This window comes from Gouania willdenowi, chromosome 4 (assembly GCF_900634775.1).
Source record: "Gouania willdenowi chromosome 4, fGouWil2.1, whole genome shotgun sequence".
In the NCBI taxonomy this organism is placed as follows: domain Eukaryota; kingdom Metazoa; phylum Chordata; class Actinopteri; order Blenniiformes; family Gobiesocidae; genus Gouania; species Gouania willdenowi.
Window position 1 is genome coordinate 16,119,747 of NC_041047.1, and position 16,747 is coordinate 16,136,493.

General features: G+C 36.2%; 1 protein-coding gene across 1 annotated transcript; it reads left to right on the forward strand.

Annotated features, from left to right (window-relative positions):
- The first annotated feature begins 1,150 nt into the window (after positions 1-1,150).
- On the forward strand, positions 1,151-16,326 carry cth (cystathionase (cystathionine gamma-lyase)). Its single transcript, XM_028445398.1, has 12 exons — positions 1,151-1,441; positions 3,293-3,374; positions 3,508-3,603; positions 4,581-4,690; positions 5,405-5,539; positions 5,654-5,711; positions 7,291-7,368; positions 7,759-7,911; positions 8,895-9,016; positions 9,390-9,442; positions 10,347-10,485; positions 15,506-16,326. Exons 1-12 carry the CDS (start codon positions 1,253-1,255, stop codon positions 15,521-15,523), a joined length of 1,233 nt encoding a protein of 410 aa, XP_028301199.1. The 5' UTR covers positions 1,151-1,252; the 3' UTR covers positions 15,524-16,326.
- The last annotated feature ends 421 nt before the right edge of the window (positions 16,327-16,747 follow it).

Below are 16,747 nucleotides of genomic sequence, written 5' to 3' on the forward strand. Positions count from 1 at the left end.
AGTTACTCACAAGCACCTTTTGATATATCTACAGCTATTTGTGACGATTTCTGGTGAACTAAACTTGGTTAAAAACATCTGTTGTGGGTCAAAACTGCATGGATGAAAGGGTGATGGCGTCATATCTCAAGGTAGGAAGAGAGATTAAAAAAAATAAATAAATAAAATAAAATAAAAAATGAGCAAGCATTGGATTTTCAAACCTTGGGACAGTTCTTTAAACTTTGTTTTCTGTTGTATCTAAATTGACTGCGTATGTGACCACAAATAACTATTGGTAACCAGATGAGAGTGCAAGACCTTATAGTGACAAGGAAATGTTTATTTTTCCCCTCAAAGAACAGGGGAATGTGGCACATTAACATATGATTTATTGTTGTTGTTTTTGATAACATCTATATTTAATGTGTTACAGTAAACTAAAAAGTGCTACTTCACTCCACTCCCTTTCGAGCAGTGCATTTATTTGTTATCTACAATATGTATGTTAATACAAATCATGTCATTAGTAGGCTACAAATGGAAACTTGTATGTACACATACTATTAAAGCTTTTTCGTTTCTATTCAATTGCTCGAAATAAAGAAATAATAAAAAAAAAAAAAAAAAACTGAGCTTATTTGACTTTGGCGATTGTAGCATTTTATACAAACCGTATTGACTTAAGAATTGTAGATATTGATATGTGTATACACACATATACTGAGGTTACCAAACTGAAAGAGTGTTGCCAAATTTTACACAATAAAATTAAAAACGTTAACATTGAACACCTAAGCATGCCTGAGGATACAGGTCCCCTCTATTGTTTATAAAAGGAACTACAAGTCAATTTCACCTCTATGTATGTAGAAAAGCTCACTATTTTTATTTTATTCATCTATTCACACTGGTAATTGTGGAGTGGCAGTAAATAAGTTAGTATAATGTTATACTAACGCTATCTACTACTTAATGGTATTAAAAACAGCTGAAGTTCCTAGGCTGACTCCAGCGACAGGAAATGTTGCGTCATTACAAAAATTCTTCACTTCAAACGGACGCAAACAACGTGCAACGTCACCTGCGGCCCACGCCCCTTGATCACGAGCCAATCAAATCCACGTTGTCTTTGTTGATGGTCTCTGATTGGCTGAGAGCTAGGGGCGCTTGGTCTCATTTAATGACATTTGCTTTCACCCTGTCGCGGTAAAGCGCTCACACTGTAGTAGTAGAGCTAGCATTAGAGCTAGCATTAGAGCTCAGGGCTGCCATGGAGCCAAGCACATCCAAGACGAAAGAACAGGACGAACCGTTGGCCGGCTTTCGCACAGCGTTCAAATCTTTCGCCACGGAGGCCATACACGTTGGTCAGGAACCGGAACAATGGACATCAATGGCTGTGGTGCCGCTTATCTCTCTGTCAACCACCTTCAAGCAGCACTCTCCAGGACAGCATGCTGTAAGTGACCTAATCGGCCACACTAGTAGCTACTGAAGAGTTGAGGGAGGAAGAGGAAATAGTGTTAACAGAGGGTTGCACGTGTGCGGCAGAACACGTTTTGAAACCTTCGTTAATTGTTTATTAACCCTATAACTCATATATTACAATAATAAAAAAAAGCCCATATAAACAGTTCATTATTATACATTCTTTATTTTTCCAATAGTATTTTTTCCATGTCAGTGATATAGATTTAGAATGTATGGCAGTCAACATTGTTTACCTTAATTATTACCTTACAAAGTAAACATAATGTAATTACTACGGTACACGTAGTGCGAGTCTATAAAGCTACTGTGCATGATAATAGAAGTGTTTTAAAAATAACTATATATATACTTATACTTATACTTATACAACCTTGGGGTTGCCTGAAATTTCTAGCAATTGATGTAAAAAATATTTTTTTTATGAAATTACTATTATTAAATTCTTTAAAATTCAGTATAAACATATCTGAGGTAGCATAATTTGTCGCTGATTTAGTATTTGTAGCACTGTAACAAACGTGATTTAAAAAAAAAAAAAAAAAAAAAAAAAAAAAAACACTAATTCCGTCTGAAAATATTGATATCGAAATGGAGTCACGATCCAAAACTTTAATTGCACCTTATTTTTATGTGATAAAAATTAAATCAAATGAATTAGGCTTAATATAAATTTCTGTTTCCCATTGCAGTTATAACTTTCAACTGTTGTTGTTGTTGTTGTTGGTATGATTTCCATAAGGTTTTTTGAGTTATCTTGTTAATGTTGATGGTTCCAAAGGCTGTGAATGTTGTTGGAAGATTAATAGTATAGTTCTGGTTGTGAAACCATTCCAACCCCCTCATGTGCACCATCTGCTCATATCTCAGGCACAATCAGCATGTACTAACCCTACAGTACATATGATCATTACATGCATATCTCATTACCCTGTACCAATTCTTCTTTTTGTCATGTACAGCATCTTTTAGAGTCAGAAAGTGCATAGATATGAAATCAAAGTGTTACTAATTCAGATAATTTGATTAAAAAATAAACCATTTCAAGCTTGAAACCAAACTTTTTGAAGTTGTTTTTAACGTCTTATGGGTTCTATATATAGACCCCATTCATTTGCAGCCCCTATAGAAGTCTGGTACACAAACACTCTATTACATCCTAAATAGTCATATAGCACTAAGGGTGTTTCTTAAATGTATGGCTAATCGTTAGGCTAATGTGCAGCATTGAAATCCCAAACTTTCAACATATTTTTTACTTAAAATAATAAGGTTGAAGTAATAAAATGGGCCTGAGGTGACTTTTTTTCCTGCTTTTTCTCAAACGTACACTAAAGTTCAGTTTGTCAGTATCACATAGCTAGGGGTTAATCAGATTCACACTTTGTTCATGTCAGAAACTACCATTACAATCAAGTGTAAACTTGTCTGACTTCTTGTCAAACTCGATGTCCCAATGTGAATTACCATTCTGCCAAGGGTGTTTTATCTTGTAAAACCTTGACCTAATTCATAGACATGGTTATTTTCTACCATCTTTTTGCATTTCCACACTGAATCTTACACACTACGGTACTAACTTGTAAATTATTACTACAAACCAACCAAGGTCCAGTAGGTTACGAGTGCAGGAGGGTGAGCAGGCCATCATAAATAATAGATAACATGTCTTTTAATGGTACAGATGATCTTATTCACACACAAATCAATGGACAAGCTGTCCGTAAAAACTATTTGTCATTTAATCAATGCAATTACCTAAATATCCTGTTTTTTATTTATTTGTTTATTTTTTTTTTTGTGTGTGCGTGTGTGTGTGTAGGGGTTTGAGTACAGCCGCAGTGGAAATCCTACCAGAAACTGTCTTGAGAAGGCTGTGGCAGCACTGGATGGAGCAAAGTACTGTAAGACAGTCATTGTAACGTCCAAAAATGGTTAAAACATTGTACAGTGTTTAATGTTAAATTATTATAATTTTTTTGCTTTTTGAAAACAATAAAAGCATTATTGTTCTCAGTGACTGCTGTTTCCCTGCAGGTATTGCACTTGCCTCTGGACTGGCAGCCACTGTGACCGTCACTCATATGCTGAAGTCAGGCGACGGGGTCGTCTGCATGGATGATGTGTATGGAGGTGAGCCTCTTGTTGTTTTTTTAATGTTGCTTCTTTTTAGAGGTGGCAAAAGTTCTAGTCTTCGCTACTCAAATAAAAGTATAGATGCTTGAATAAAAAATGACTGGTAAAAGTATGGAAGTTGCTCCCTTACTTGAGTCAAAATCAAAAAGTACATGCTACTAAATGTACTTGAGTAAAAATGTAAAAAATTAAACAAATGTCCTTTCAATAAATAAGAACTTGTAGAAAACGGGTACATGAAACAATAAATCTGTTCCCTTTGAACACCACTCGTAATAAATTCAATAAATACATTGTAAATAAAATGTTTAAAGAAAAAAAAAAATGCAAATGCTCAATCAAACCGAGAGCAGCTTTGAGTTTAAACTTGAAAATGTTAACCATAAAACTAAGGCACCTGCCTATTAGAGAAAAGCTCAAACTAACAATATTTTGCGTCTTTTTACATTAATAATAATAATGCATTGTATTTTATATAGCGCTTTATCATAGACACTTTACAGTATTAAGGCATCATTCTTTCACTCCACACTTGGTGGTGGTAAGCTACTATTGTAGCCACAGCTGTCCTGTGGCATCATCTTCGAAGGTCTTAAAAGTAACGAAAGTACTGATATTTGTTTAAAAAAGTGAGTTGTAAAACTAAAAAGTCGCCAAAAAAATAAATACTCAAGTAAAGTACAGATACCGAAAAAAAACTACTTAAGTACAGTAACAAAGTATTTGTGCGTTTTTACTTGTCGCTTCTGCTTTTTTTGACTCTTTTTTTGACTTTTTTACAAACGTTCATGGTACCTTTACCGGTACTTTGTACCAGCCTATGTGCTTTGACTGGTTTTGTTGTTGGCTGGCATTAACCCACTGCTAGAACCAGTTTGTTTTAGGTAAGGTAGAGGCGTAGGCATGCATGTGCTTGTGTGTGTGTGTGTGGATTAAAAGATGTTGAGAGGATTTCCTTTTTTGTTTCTGCAAAGGCACAAACCGATACTTCCAAAAAGTTGCTGCTGAGTTTGGTCTGGACATTTCTTTTGCTGACTGTACAAAACCAGAGCTGCTCAAAGCTGCTCTGAAGCCCAATACTAAAGTAAGTGGAGAGAACTTATTATAGAGCGAGTGAGACAATCAACTACTTTGTGTTTGTCTACAGCTTTTGTGTTTATGGTTTCCAGTAAGGCTGAATGATTAATTGCATTTGCGATATTATCGCAATATCGGAAAATGTAATTTTCCAATCGCAAAGGCTGCAATTTTTTTATTTTATTTATTTTTTTATTTTTCTTGTCCTGTCTTGTACTGTCCTTTTAAGTTCAGAGAGCGTTTAAGAAGTGCAGTACACATGTTTACGTGCTTCATAAAACATGATGTTAGTTAGACATGTGGAAGAGGTAAAGCCACAGATTTGTTTGCTTTTTTGTTGTAAACTATGCTTTAAAATTAGCATTTTATATTTAATAAAACTTTAAATGAATCTGAAATGGTTTATTATGAAACAGATTGATTTATTGCTTGTGTTCATTGAAAAATACATGACAAGAGGCCCTTGAAAAAATAATCACATATTAAATCGCAATCGCAGTATTGAGAAAAAAAAATCGCAATTAGATTATTTTCCAAAATCGTTCAGCCCTAGTTCCTAGACTTTAAGGTGCTTTTTAAGATTTAAAAAAAAAAGTCTTTGAGGTGTGATTTTTACAAGCATGTTGTAAATCATTGTGAGTCAGTCACTATGAATCAGCATTTTCTGTAATTGCGGCTGCACCTAGTCTTAAGGTGACCCACCCTCTCCTGTCCTGTGTAGCTGGTGTGGATTGAGACTCCCACCAACCCCACCATGAAGGTTGTGGACATTAAAGCGTGTTCTGAGCTGGTCCATGAGCACAACAAAGACATCGTGGTGGTCGTGGACAACACCTTCATGTCTGCCTTTTTCCAGGTGACTGATGTGCTTGAAGCAACCGCTCGATTGCTTCCTGCACTCAAGTAACACTTTAGGTGGAGACTAAACTGTGAAATGATTAACTCCTGTGTTTGTTTTCTGTGACATCAGCGCCCATTGGCTTTGGGAGCAGATATCTGTATGTACTCAGCCACCAAGTACATGAATGGTAGGTAATACATGTAATTATCATAATAACATCAATAAAAAAAAAATCTCCGATATCTTATCACACGTTGGTTTGCACCACAGCTTTGTTGTTAGTAAAGTGTTGAACTCAGCTCATGCTGTTAAAAAAACCTGAAAAAAACCATGTAAATGCAGATTATATAAACTCGCAGCCCTCAATCAAATTTTGTCCACCCACCTAAAAGTAATTGCACAAAATAAATAAAAAAAAAAAAATGCAAAGAGATGACACAAATACACAAAAATACTCTACCCCTGTAAATATATCAGAATACAATAAGACAACAGAAATGCAGAAAAGCATAACAGAAGCACATGAAATGTATTTTATTGGTTTATTTACAGTAACAGGGGCAGAGTAGACGATACTGAAAACGTACCAGATTTAGCCAAAAGGCTGTTTTTCATCTGCAGTCCCTGGAGAGAATGTTCAAATGTCACCCTAAAAGAATTCTATGTGCACAAATTACAGGAAATATAAACTGTCAAAAATACAGTTGCATAATATAACACTTCCATTTACATATTAAAAAAACCCCAGTATTTTTGAGGAGACAATTTGATATGTAAGCATAGAAGTTCATAAAAAAAAAACCCTCCAAAAACACACAAATACACAAGTTGACTCTTAAAAATGCAAAAAAAAAATCTAAAAACAAATTGTAAAAATATGCAAAAGTAACAGAAATATTGAAAACAACAGCAAAAACTCACAAAATGACAAACAAAATAACAAAAAAAACCCCCACAAATCACAGAAAAACTGATGAAATTATTTGTTTTCCTCTGTATTAAAGCTTGGATTGGTCGTTATTCTAATTGCTGACTATAATTTTGATGATGTGATTTTTTTTGGGCCCCACTGTGGCAAAAGTTGCCCACCAGTCTTTTTGTATATTTTAAATCCATACTTCACTTCTGTTTATTTTGTGAGAACGACAGTTCTTTGATGTGTTCTACACTGAACAAATATATACTTTAGTTTTTGCTCCCATTTTTCATGAGCTGAACTCAAGATCTAAAACATTATCTATATACACAAAAAGACCAATTTGTGCAATACTCATGCTGTCTAATCAGCATCTTAATATTCCACACCAGTGAGGTGGGATGGAGAAGTGATCACTAACAGAATTAGACAGATTTGAGAGAAATAGATATTTTATGTATATAGAAAATGTTTTAGATCTTTGAGTTCAGCTCATGAAAAATGGGAGCAAAAACTAAAGTGTTGGATTTATATTTTGTTCAGTGTCTATTTACTGGTTCAATGGCATCCTTGGTTAATCCTAAACTGACGGGTCTTCTGGTTAAACATCTGTGCTTCATATCTAACTGGACAGCTACTCATTGATGCAGGTTTATGATTATTAGATGAATGAAGGTTATTCATTTGAAACCTAAATACATATAAAAAGCTTTATTTAATATACTACTAAGATTTGTACAACATAAATCCACTTTAATTACTTCCCGAATAATATGGCCATGGCTGCTATCAAGGTAATAATACATGAAAATAATCAACACACTGCTATATTTTTAAAAAAAAATTTCAGGTCACAGTGACGTAGTCATGGGTCTGGTCTCTGTAAACCGGGAGGATCTCTACGACAGGCTCAAGTTCCTACAAAATGGTGGGTAAACTGTATATTTGTTGGTGCCTGAGAATATTTTCAGTGGTTTGCTGATGTTTAAGACCAAAAGGAAAATAAAACGTGCTACAGTTAAATCTTTTCTACCTTTTTATGTCAGGGATTACATAGTTACATGTACCCTGTGTAAGCTCAACTGCTACACAGCCCAGCATGTGTTTGATTGGTGGTTTGACAATTTGTCCATGTTACACTCCCTATAACTTGCTCAGTTGTTTGGATTAGCAAATGACCAACCAAAGCCTTATTCAGTTGCCAAAGTCAAATATAAATAAATACAACTTGAAATATTTTTGTCAGCTTGTTTTCTTGATTTGTGTTTCAAGAATGAAAAATAAAAATGTGCTTTTCTGTGATCTGGCCTTTATTCAGCTCTGGGTGGTGTACCGTCTCCCTTTGACTGTTACCTGTGTAACCGTGGACTAAAGACGCTACATGTGAGGATGGAGCGCCATTTTAAGAACGCCATGGCAGCTGCTAAGTTTCTAGAGGCTGATCCCAGAGTGGCTCAAGTCATTTACCCAGGTATGGATCAATTTCTGTGTGCCTTTCCAACAGGGATAGGTGTTCTCAACCTTGGTGTCAGGACAACAATTTAGGGTCACAGGACACTGGGAGGGGGTCGCCAGATGCCTTCAAGAAGCTAAGAATATTTTCTGAACAGTTTGAGCCCATTTTTGCTTATTTTTACTCTTTTTCTGCGACTACACCAAACTTGTTATTTTTTGTGATCAAATTTTTATTAGTTTTTTTTCATATTTTACACCATAGTTACAGGAAACAGTTAATAGTTCTTTACATACTGGGTAAAAGCATGTGGTCAATCACAATATGTAGCCATTGTTCATTTACGGAGCTTATAAACCATTTCCACCACCTTTCCCACCCAATGTTGCACACGTTGACCCAATATTGTCACTTTTCACCACATGTTATGCTTATTTTTTTAGCCAGTTTAACCCCATTCACAAATTTCCCTGCTCATTATTGGCCAGTTTAGACTAATTGTTCCAATCTTAAGACTTGGAACTGTTTTTATTACTTTTTATTTCTGTTTTTGCAGCTTTAAACCAATTTCTGTGGTTTGTAAAAACCCATTTCACCCCTTTTTCCACCATTTTTATTCACTTTTAACCCCCTTAAAACGAGGATTTGCATCTTTAAGAAATAATAATAAACTTCCTGTATAACAGTGGCTATTATTCAGATAAATAAATAAATGTGGTTATCACAGATTCATAGAACAATGGACCATTATGTTGCTGACTTTATGGATAAACCTAAAAAAATCTCCCCCCCCCATAAGTTTTTTTTTGATGTTCATGGCAGAAAAATAGCCCACGTTTGCTGCTCTGAGATCAGTTATGTCATGTTGTTATTCTCTCTACTGTGGCTGTCGCTGCATTTTATTTTGAAATGATAGTTAATGCATTGAAGCAAAGGAAGATTCTGAATAAACGATAAAAGTGAAACTTTTCCTTCCCTGTTTGTTCCTCTGTTGTTGGCAGGTCTGCCCTCTCACCCTCAGTATGAAGTGATGAAGAAACAATGCACAGGGTGCCCAGGAATGATCACCTTCTACATTAAGGGGAAACTTGAACATGCCACTACCTTCCTCAGTAACCTCAAAGTAAATATAGTGGCAAATATTTGTTGTAATTGTGCATGCGGTGAAATAGGTTAAGTTTATTTGCTGTCATTTAGAACTGGTACAACTACAAGTGGGTCATCATTAACGGATATGAGGATTCACTACTGAAAGGAAAAAATATTTAATAAAATAAAAAACAAGGAATGAAAAAGGCAAATGTAAACATATTAATATTGTAAATGAATTTATTTAAAATGTTAGTGTTATTTATTGTTTATCATATACATTTTGACTACATTCAAAGACAAGGTTTGTGATGTATTGGATATGGGCTTTCTGTTCATGCTTTGGCATTTTCAGTTTACATTATTGCTTTGTTTCATATAAAATCTTCTGCTTTGGTTTGTTTCAGATGTTTGCTGTCGCGGAGAGTCTTGGTGGTTATGAAAGTTTAGCAGAGCACCCGTAAGTAGAGTAACTACAATTTAATCAATTATCAGAACTACTCCTTGTAATGCCCTTGCTGGAGCACAAGGGGGCAGCAGATATTAACATCTTTCTTTCAAACTACGATATGATTTTCCTCACGTGTTTGAATAGTTATTTCATCTTTAATTAAACTAGTACAGTGCCCATCAGAAGTTTATATTCATATAGTGGGAGCTTAAGTAGAGTTGTCAATTATGGCCAAATGTGTTTCATTCTAAGGGACATGCAGATGATAAATGTGTTTGTTGTATTTTTTACACATTCTTTTTTTGTTTAGTGTATTTTTCTGTAATGTTTGTTTTTTGGAGTCATTATGTGTATTTTTTTTTTTTTTTTTTTTTTTTTTTGTGCATTTTTTGTACAATTGTTTTTTGTTTGGTATCATTGTTGTGTGATTCTGGAGTCATTTTGTGTATTTTTGTATCTTTTTGAGTGTAGTTTTGTGCATTTCTGTTGTCATTTTAGTGTATTTTTTGTATAAATATTTAGTTTTGTGTATTTTGAGTCATTTTCATATTTCAGTTGTCGTTTGGTGTATTTTTTGTAATATATGTTTTTTGGAGTCATTTTGTGTGTTTTTGGAGCCTTTTTTTAATATTTTTGTGCATTTCTGTTGTCGTTTTGTGTACTTTTTGAATAATTATTGTTTAGTTGTTTGTTTTATTTGACTCATTTAGTATATTCTTATTATAAATAGTGTGTGTGTGTATGTATTGGAAGCCGTTGACAAAGTTTCAGGTGGAACCCATACCGCGTTGGGGAGATATTTGCTCCACACACACACGCACACAGACCTTTCTTGCTTTTATTCGTAGATTGTCAGTCCTGTTTATTTATAAACTCTCCTTACACGTCGAACACTGCTCTTTTTTGGGTGCAGGGCGCTCATGACTCACGCGTCGGTGCCAGAAAACGAGCGGCGGGTGCTGGGAATCAGTGACACACTGATCCGCCTGTCTGTGGGACTGGAGGATGAGGCTGACATCATTGAGGACCTGAGCCAGGCTTTAGCTGCTGCAGTAGGTTTTAAACACAAACATTATCTGTTCTGTTCGGCTCACAAATGTTTTTCTAGTAAGTTAGGGTCAAAAATATTTCTCCATTCATTATTAGATAGAGGAATGTTTGTGGTTAGATAGTAAAGCCATTTTGACAGCTCCCGGTACAGTATATAGAGGAAGCAAGGTCACTCAGAGGTGAGTGGCTTTGTTATATCAAATAAATAAAAGCTGAAATATCACAATGTTGAATGGAATTGAAAAGGTATGAGAATATAAAGAATGAAGTAGTAAGTGAGTGACAAAGCTGCTTCAGTGTTTTTCAACCTCCGGGTCGTGACTCCATGTGGGGTCGCCTGGAATTAAAATGGGGTCGCCTGAAAAGTCTTGTAATTGATAAATAAATACATTTAAATTAAACAATTTTAAAAAAAAAACAACTGAATATTAATATATTGTTATTGTTTAATTGTTGTTCTTTGCCACACTCAACCTCAATACTTTCACTTTCTCAAATATAGCAAATCATGTGTACTATTCCTCTGTATTTGTAACACAATACTGTATAACAAACATTGATCCAAAAGTAATTGTTGAGAAAAAAGTCTCCGGGGCTGGGGGAGGGGGGTGTCGCCACAAATGTAATATAAAAATGGGGTCACGATCCGAAAAAGGTTGGGAACCACTAATTTAGCACTTTAATAAAGAGAAAGATAGACACTTGCATTACAAACAGTGGGTGAATCGATGGTTGTTTGTTTGCAAGGGAAGTGAGGCTTTATTGTGCATTATTTCTGACGAGGGATACATTTTCGTGTGTGGAAAAATGGATAAAGTCCAAATGAAGAATTAAACTTGTGGCTCAGTGTTACGACACCAATGTGTGCTTCTCGCCTTTTAAAGGGGACATATCATGGTTTTAAATGCTTCCTTTTTACATATAAATCATACAGTTGTGGTCTATATAAAGCGGAACTGGAATGCTTGGGTCTGAATTCCTCATTATTATAGCTCCACCCCTTTTCTACCCCTTTTCTGATGTGCTTCTGAGAGCAACTCGTTTTGGTGCGGTCTCTTTAAATGCAAATGAGACACTCCGTACCCCGCCCCCTCTTCAGGTGACACTCGGTTCAACTCCACCCTGCTCGGCCATTTTTGTAGTTTGATAGAAGAGATATGGCTATGTAGCGGCGCATAAACTTTTTATTCAGAGGTTATTTACAAAATGTCAACAACGGAAGACTTGTCCATCCAGCCTTACATGTTCGAGCCAGAGTCTGACCCAGCGGAGCGAGATGAAAATGAAGATGATGAACCTGCAGAACCCTAACAAGTGAGCTAACACAAGCACCGAGCGAACGCTAGCGCCAAGCTAACGTCACGAAATGCATTTTAATAGTCTTTTCAAAGACAAAAACGGCAAAATGAAATGACTAATGAAAACTTTAGACTTAAATTAAACCACGTAGGCCATATCATCAAGGATCTAAAACGAGCACACAGCGCTAACATATGAAGTCTGAAGACGGTGCAACTGCTAATGCTAACAAAACAATGACAGGGACGTCTTATCATCACACTTTTTAGCGTTATTTACAGCTTACCGAAGTGCTCTGTTCGTCGTCTCCAAAGATAGAAGGAATTGAACCCTCAATCAGACAAAGTCTTTCGGCAAATCCTTCTTTATACTGGCGGAGGTTGCAGAAGCAGTCATCCTTGAAGTGCTTCACACACACAAAAATGACCTTATCCACAGATGTAGGTACATTTCCGTGAAAAATAAAACTCAACCAGGCACTTCGAAAAGGTTCTGATGCTAGGAGACGTTGTAATGAAGTCTGTAGGTTACTACATCCAACAACCGAACATTTTGACTTAACCTCTCGTAGCTTCAGCATCCTTGAGCTTGGACTACAAAATAAAAGCGAGAAATAAAAATGGCGGATTGCTCGAAGTGTTGGACCTGGAGTTGATGTACTAATTTGGCAGTTCTGCTGCAAATACTGTGATGTAATAGTTCAAAAAATGTAATAGAGAATAGAAAAATCGAAACAGATTGAAAAATATGAGCAAAACAGAATATAAAGATATCTACGGAGCACCTGAAGAGACTAATTTGATTTTTTCTGTACTTCTAAGCTCTCTAAATATACAACAAAATGCATTTAAGGGCTAAAAAAGTGGATTTAGCATGATATGTCCCCTTTTACACTACACAGCTATAATGCAAAGGAAGAAGAGGTCAGACTCATTTTCATCAAGTAACAATATATTGATGTACATTGTACACCAGAGGGGGAAAACTTGTCACTATAGAGGACTTTTCTGATGATTGATTAGAACATGTGTTCGACTCAAAGCCCGGGGTCCAAATCTGTCCCTTTGGAGCATCCAGTTTGGCCCGCAGGAGAAAGTAAAAATGATAAAGAAAATATGAATCATTGTGTAAATGAAACTCAACATTATTTGCAGGTGCTCAGTTTTCCCGGTGCTTCTATCACCCGATTGCAGTCATTTTTAATGTTAAACAGTTTAAAAAAACACTCAAAATTCATCAGTTTTCCTCAAATTGTGACGTATTTCCCTAATTTAAATAGAAATTGGTCACAAAGTCTAGGAAATTTAAAGTGAAGATCCTGTTGGGACTAATACAGTATATGTCACTTATTGCTTGGATAGGGTATACACATGAGTGCAAACATGGCCACAATAATGTGGGAATTACTCATTTTCCCACGTAGTCTGTGGCCCACTTGAGATTAAACTGTTCTGTATTTGGCCCCTGAACTAAAATGAGTTTGACACCCCTGGATAAGAGCTTTAATCAATCTGGTGCTTGTGATGAAGTTTTAAAACTCTAAAATGATTAAGAGTTAAAATGACACATTGCACGTTTCACATCCCTCAGTCATACAACTGGGCTCTTTCTTCTTCTTCCCCCCCCCCTCACCTCTCCTTATGTTGTTTTCCCTTTTTTCATCTAAATACGGGGCACCTCCAATGCCCTTGGCGACCCACAGTTCTCCCGTTCTTGTCTCCCATGTTATTTGACTGTTCTTCCATGTTCTCTTTAGATGGGATGATACTGAAATCTGTGTAAAGCACTTAGTGGTTTTTACCTGCTCTATAAATAAAGATCACTTACTTCCTGCACACTGGTTTTTCTGATGTGTGTGCGTGGAGAAGATAATGGGGTACGACTCCAGCTGAAGACAAATCAGGTGAGCAGGACAGATGTACTGCCACATGTTGGGAACATTTGCAGGGAGCCAGACCAGGAAGGGTTGCAGCCTGGGATTGAGTTAGGTGTGTGTGTGTGTGTGTGTGTGTGTGTGTGTGTGTGTGTGTGTGTGTGTGTGTGTGCGCAGCGTTTGCACACGTGTGTCTACGCTTTCACACATGAAGCCCTTTCCTCTGTGCTGTTACTGTATGAACCAATCTATCACACACTGAAAGCTTTGTGTCTGCTGCAGCAAGTTTACTCTGTTTGAATTACCTTCCTATAGTTAATCTGGTTAATGGATGATATTCTGAAGCTTTATTATCATGACTTACTACTGATCATTTCTCTATTTCACAAATTCCCACATTTCTCCTCTGAGAGATTGGAAAGAGTTATGAGTTTCTTTTGTGAGACCAAATATTACTTCAGAAATACTGCCATGTTTTTAGTATCCAGGCTTACGGTGCTCACACGTCTGCATTTATATTTCATTTCTTCAGATATTTTACGACCTCACTGCCTCCCTTCTGGTCTGACTCAGTGGCCAAGGTTCTATCAATTATTTCTTTATTCGAACACGTGTGGGAGGTTAATGAATAGTTCCTGTATTCTCACAACAGGTCCTCAAGGTCCTATCAATGAACCTTTAAAACTATGGCTGTGTGATGCACTGATGTCAAACTGTTACGAGATTCAAGTTTTAATGGAAAAAAAAAACATATTTTAGAAAAATTAAATGGTATTCTTCATCACTTATATCATCACATGCTGTTTTATGACTGAACTGTGATATTTGTCTTTTTATTCGATTTGAAGTAAAGGTGAGAGCGACCTGGTCTGTAACCCTCTCTCTATTTAGATTCAAGTTTTAATCAGAAATCTCTTTTATTATGTGTCAATTAGGGGTGGGAACCTCTGGTTACCTCACGATACGATACACGATACAATACTCACGATAACGATTATCTCACGATATGACGATGCTGCGATTTTCGATATATTAGTCAGAAAATCAATCTACGATAATCTATGACATAATAAGGAAAAAAAAAGATTAAGTGAAAAAAATATAATTTATTTTATATCTCTGAAAGACAATAAATTGAAAAAGTGTCCTTGGAACAGTGACACTATTTTAGTGCACATTTCTGTAAATAAGTGTCAACATACCAATGTAAAACAATAAGTATCTCCAATAGTGATTTCTGTAAACAAAAAAATAGGGTCTTTCTTACCAGTGACACCATTATAATACAATATTCCAGTAAACAATATATTGGTTCCTTCAACAAACAGTGACAACATTTCCGTGAAGACGTGCCTGCACATTTTAGTGAAGAAGCAGAAAAGGTTTTGGGAAAAAAAACCAAAAAAAAATCAATCGTGCGAAAAAATATCGCGATATATCGCCGTATCGAGATATCGTCAAACTCCTAGTGTCAAATGGTTCTTTTCTCCACCCAGTCATCTTTCTGGCTACAAAACCCTCAGCAGGGAATTTCAGTCACTGCCTTTCAATTTGTTGCTGCACCTGTTTTCACAGCAGGGCCAGATAACTGTGTCTCTGCAGCCTGTTTATACTCTATAATAAATGGAGAAAAATATCTATATTGGCTGTGTTTGGTCGCTGTAAAAGGCATTGATGGGTGAAGCTTTTAATTAGTTTGTGGCTGCGGCTGAGACGTGGTTTGGGAAGTTTCTCAGTTTCTCCCTTATTTAGCTTCTTGGTGTTTGTCAGTTCACTGCCTCCCGTGTGTGAATGTGCATATTTCTGTGCACTGATTGGTCCTTTTCTCTTTCCCTTCCATCTGATAACAGCATCCCAAGAAGAAGTGAATTATCTCCAGATCGTGCTGGAGGCTGAATCAGGACAAGGAGCAGAGGTGCTCAGAGGTGAAAGCAGGTGCAGAACAACCTCAGCTCAGAGGAGTTCACGCATCAGGGAGCAACGACGTGTTCTCGAACAAATAGAGAGAAATGAACACAACTTTTTACACTCAATAAATGTTTAAATACTTTTATCTTCACATCAGGTAATTCTATCTTCTTATGATAGTCTTTATATATTTGTTGGTTAAGTTTTGTTTTTTGTTTTTTTTTTTTAAAAAAGAAGGATGAAATGGTGAAGGAAACGGTAACTTTTGCTGGTGACATTTACAACGGGACACTTACATGTCAGAAGGTGGAACTGTGGGGTTTTCTATAGGCATTTTTAAAGAATTTGATTCATGTTTTTTTTTTTCCTTTTAGAGGTAATGGCATTTAGCAAACACCTGTGATGCTTGAGATGATGCTTGATCAATAGTTTGACTTTGGAAAAACAAAAGGGCTATACTCATGTTGTTTTAATGGGTTTTTTGGGTACCTAACGTCTCAGATATGTTCAACACATGACTGACCTGCTGCTAATTTTCTCAGCACTGATACTGTAAAGCCTCACCTCCTTCCAGGAACATTTCATGTTTGTTTTAAATAAATGCTACTTACCTTAATGTGAAATGGGTGAGTGGAACCTTAATGGGGTTCTTTTATAATGCCAGGTCATAAATTCACTCTGTTGTTGCATTAATGCTCCTCTGTCGTCACTGTAATGGAAAAGTTGAATTAAAATCAGCCTGTGGAACTGTGTGGCTCACTTGCTTTCAGTTGTTCTTTTGTTAAAAACACTAAATGTGTAAGTGGTATAAGCTTCAGTGACTGCGTCTGGTTAATACGCCACATTGGCTTTCCTCTGTGTAGCAGCGTGTCGTACATGAGGTTTAAGTGATGGATGAAATGAGGAAGATGCTATCCTAATGATCAAACCATCAATAACACTTAGAGCAGCAGATCCCAATCCTCCTGACTGGGATTAGTCAACATGTCAGATGTTTTGCTTCAGAGAAACTTTATTTCCTCTCTCTGTGTGATTATAATGGATTCCAGGCTTAATGTGCCTTGTTTAATATGTGTAAACTTAATTACTAGAAAAAATGTATATTAGCAGACTATATAAAGCCTTCAAGTGGTGTTAAACCTGGTATTTGAGTTTAGCTACTGACGGTTATTAGTGGAAAATGC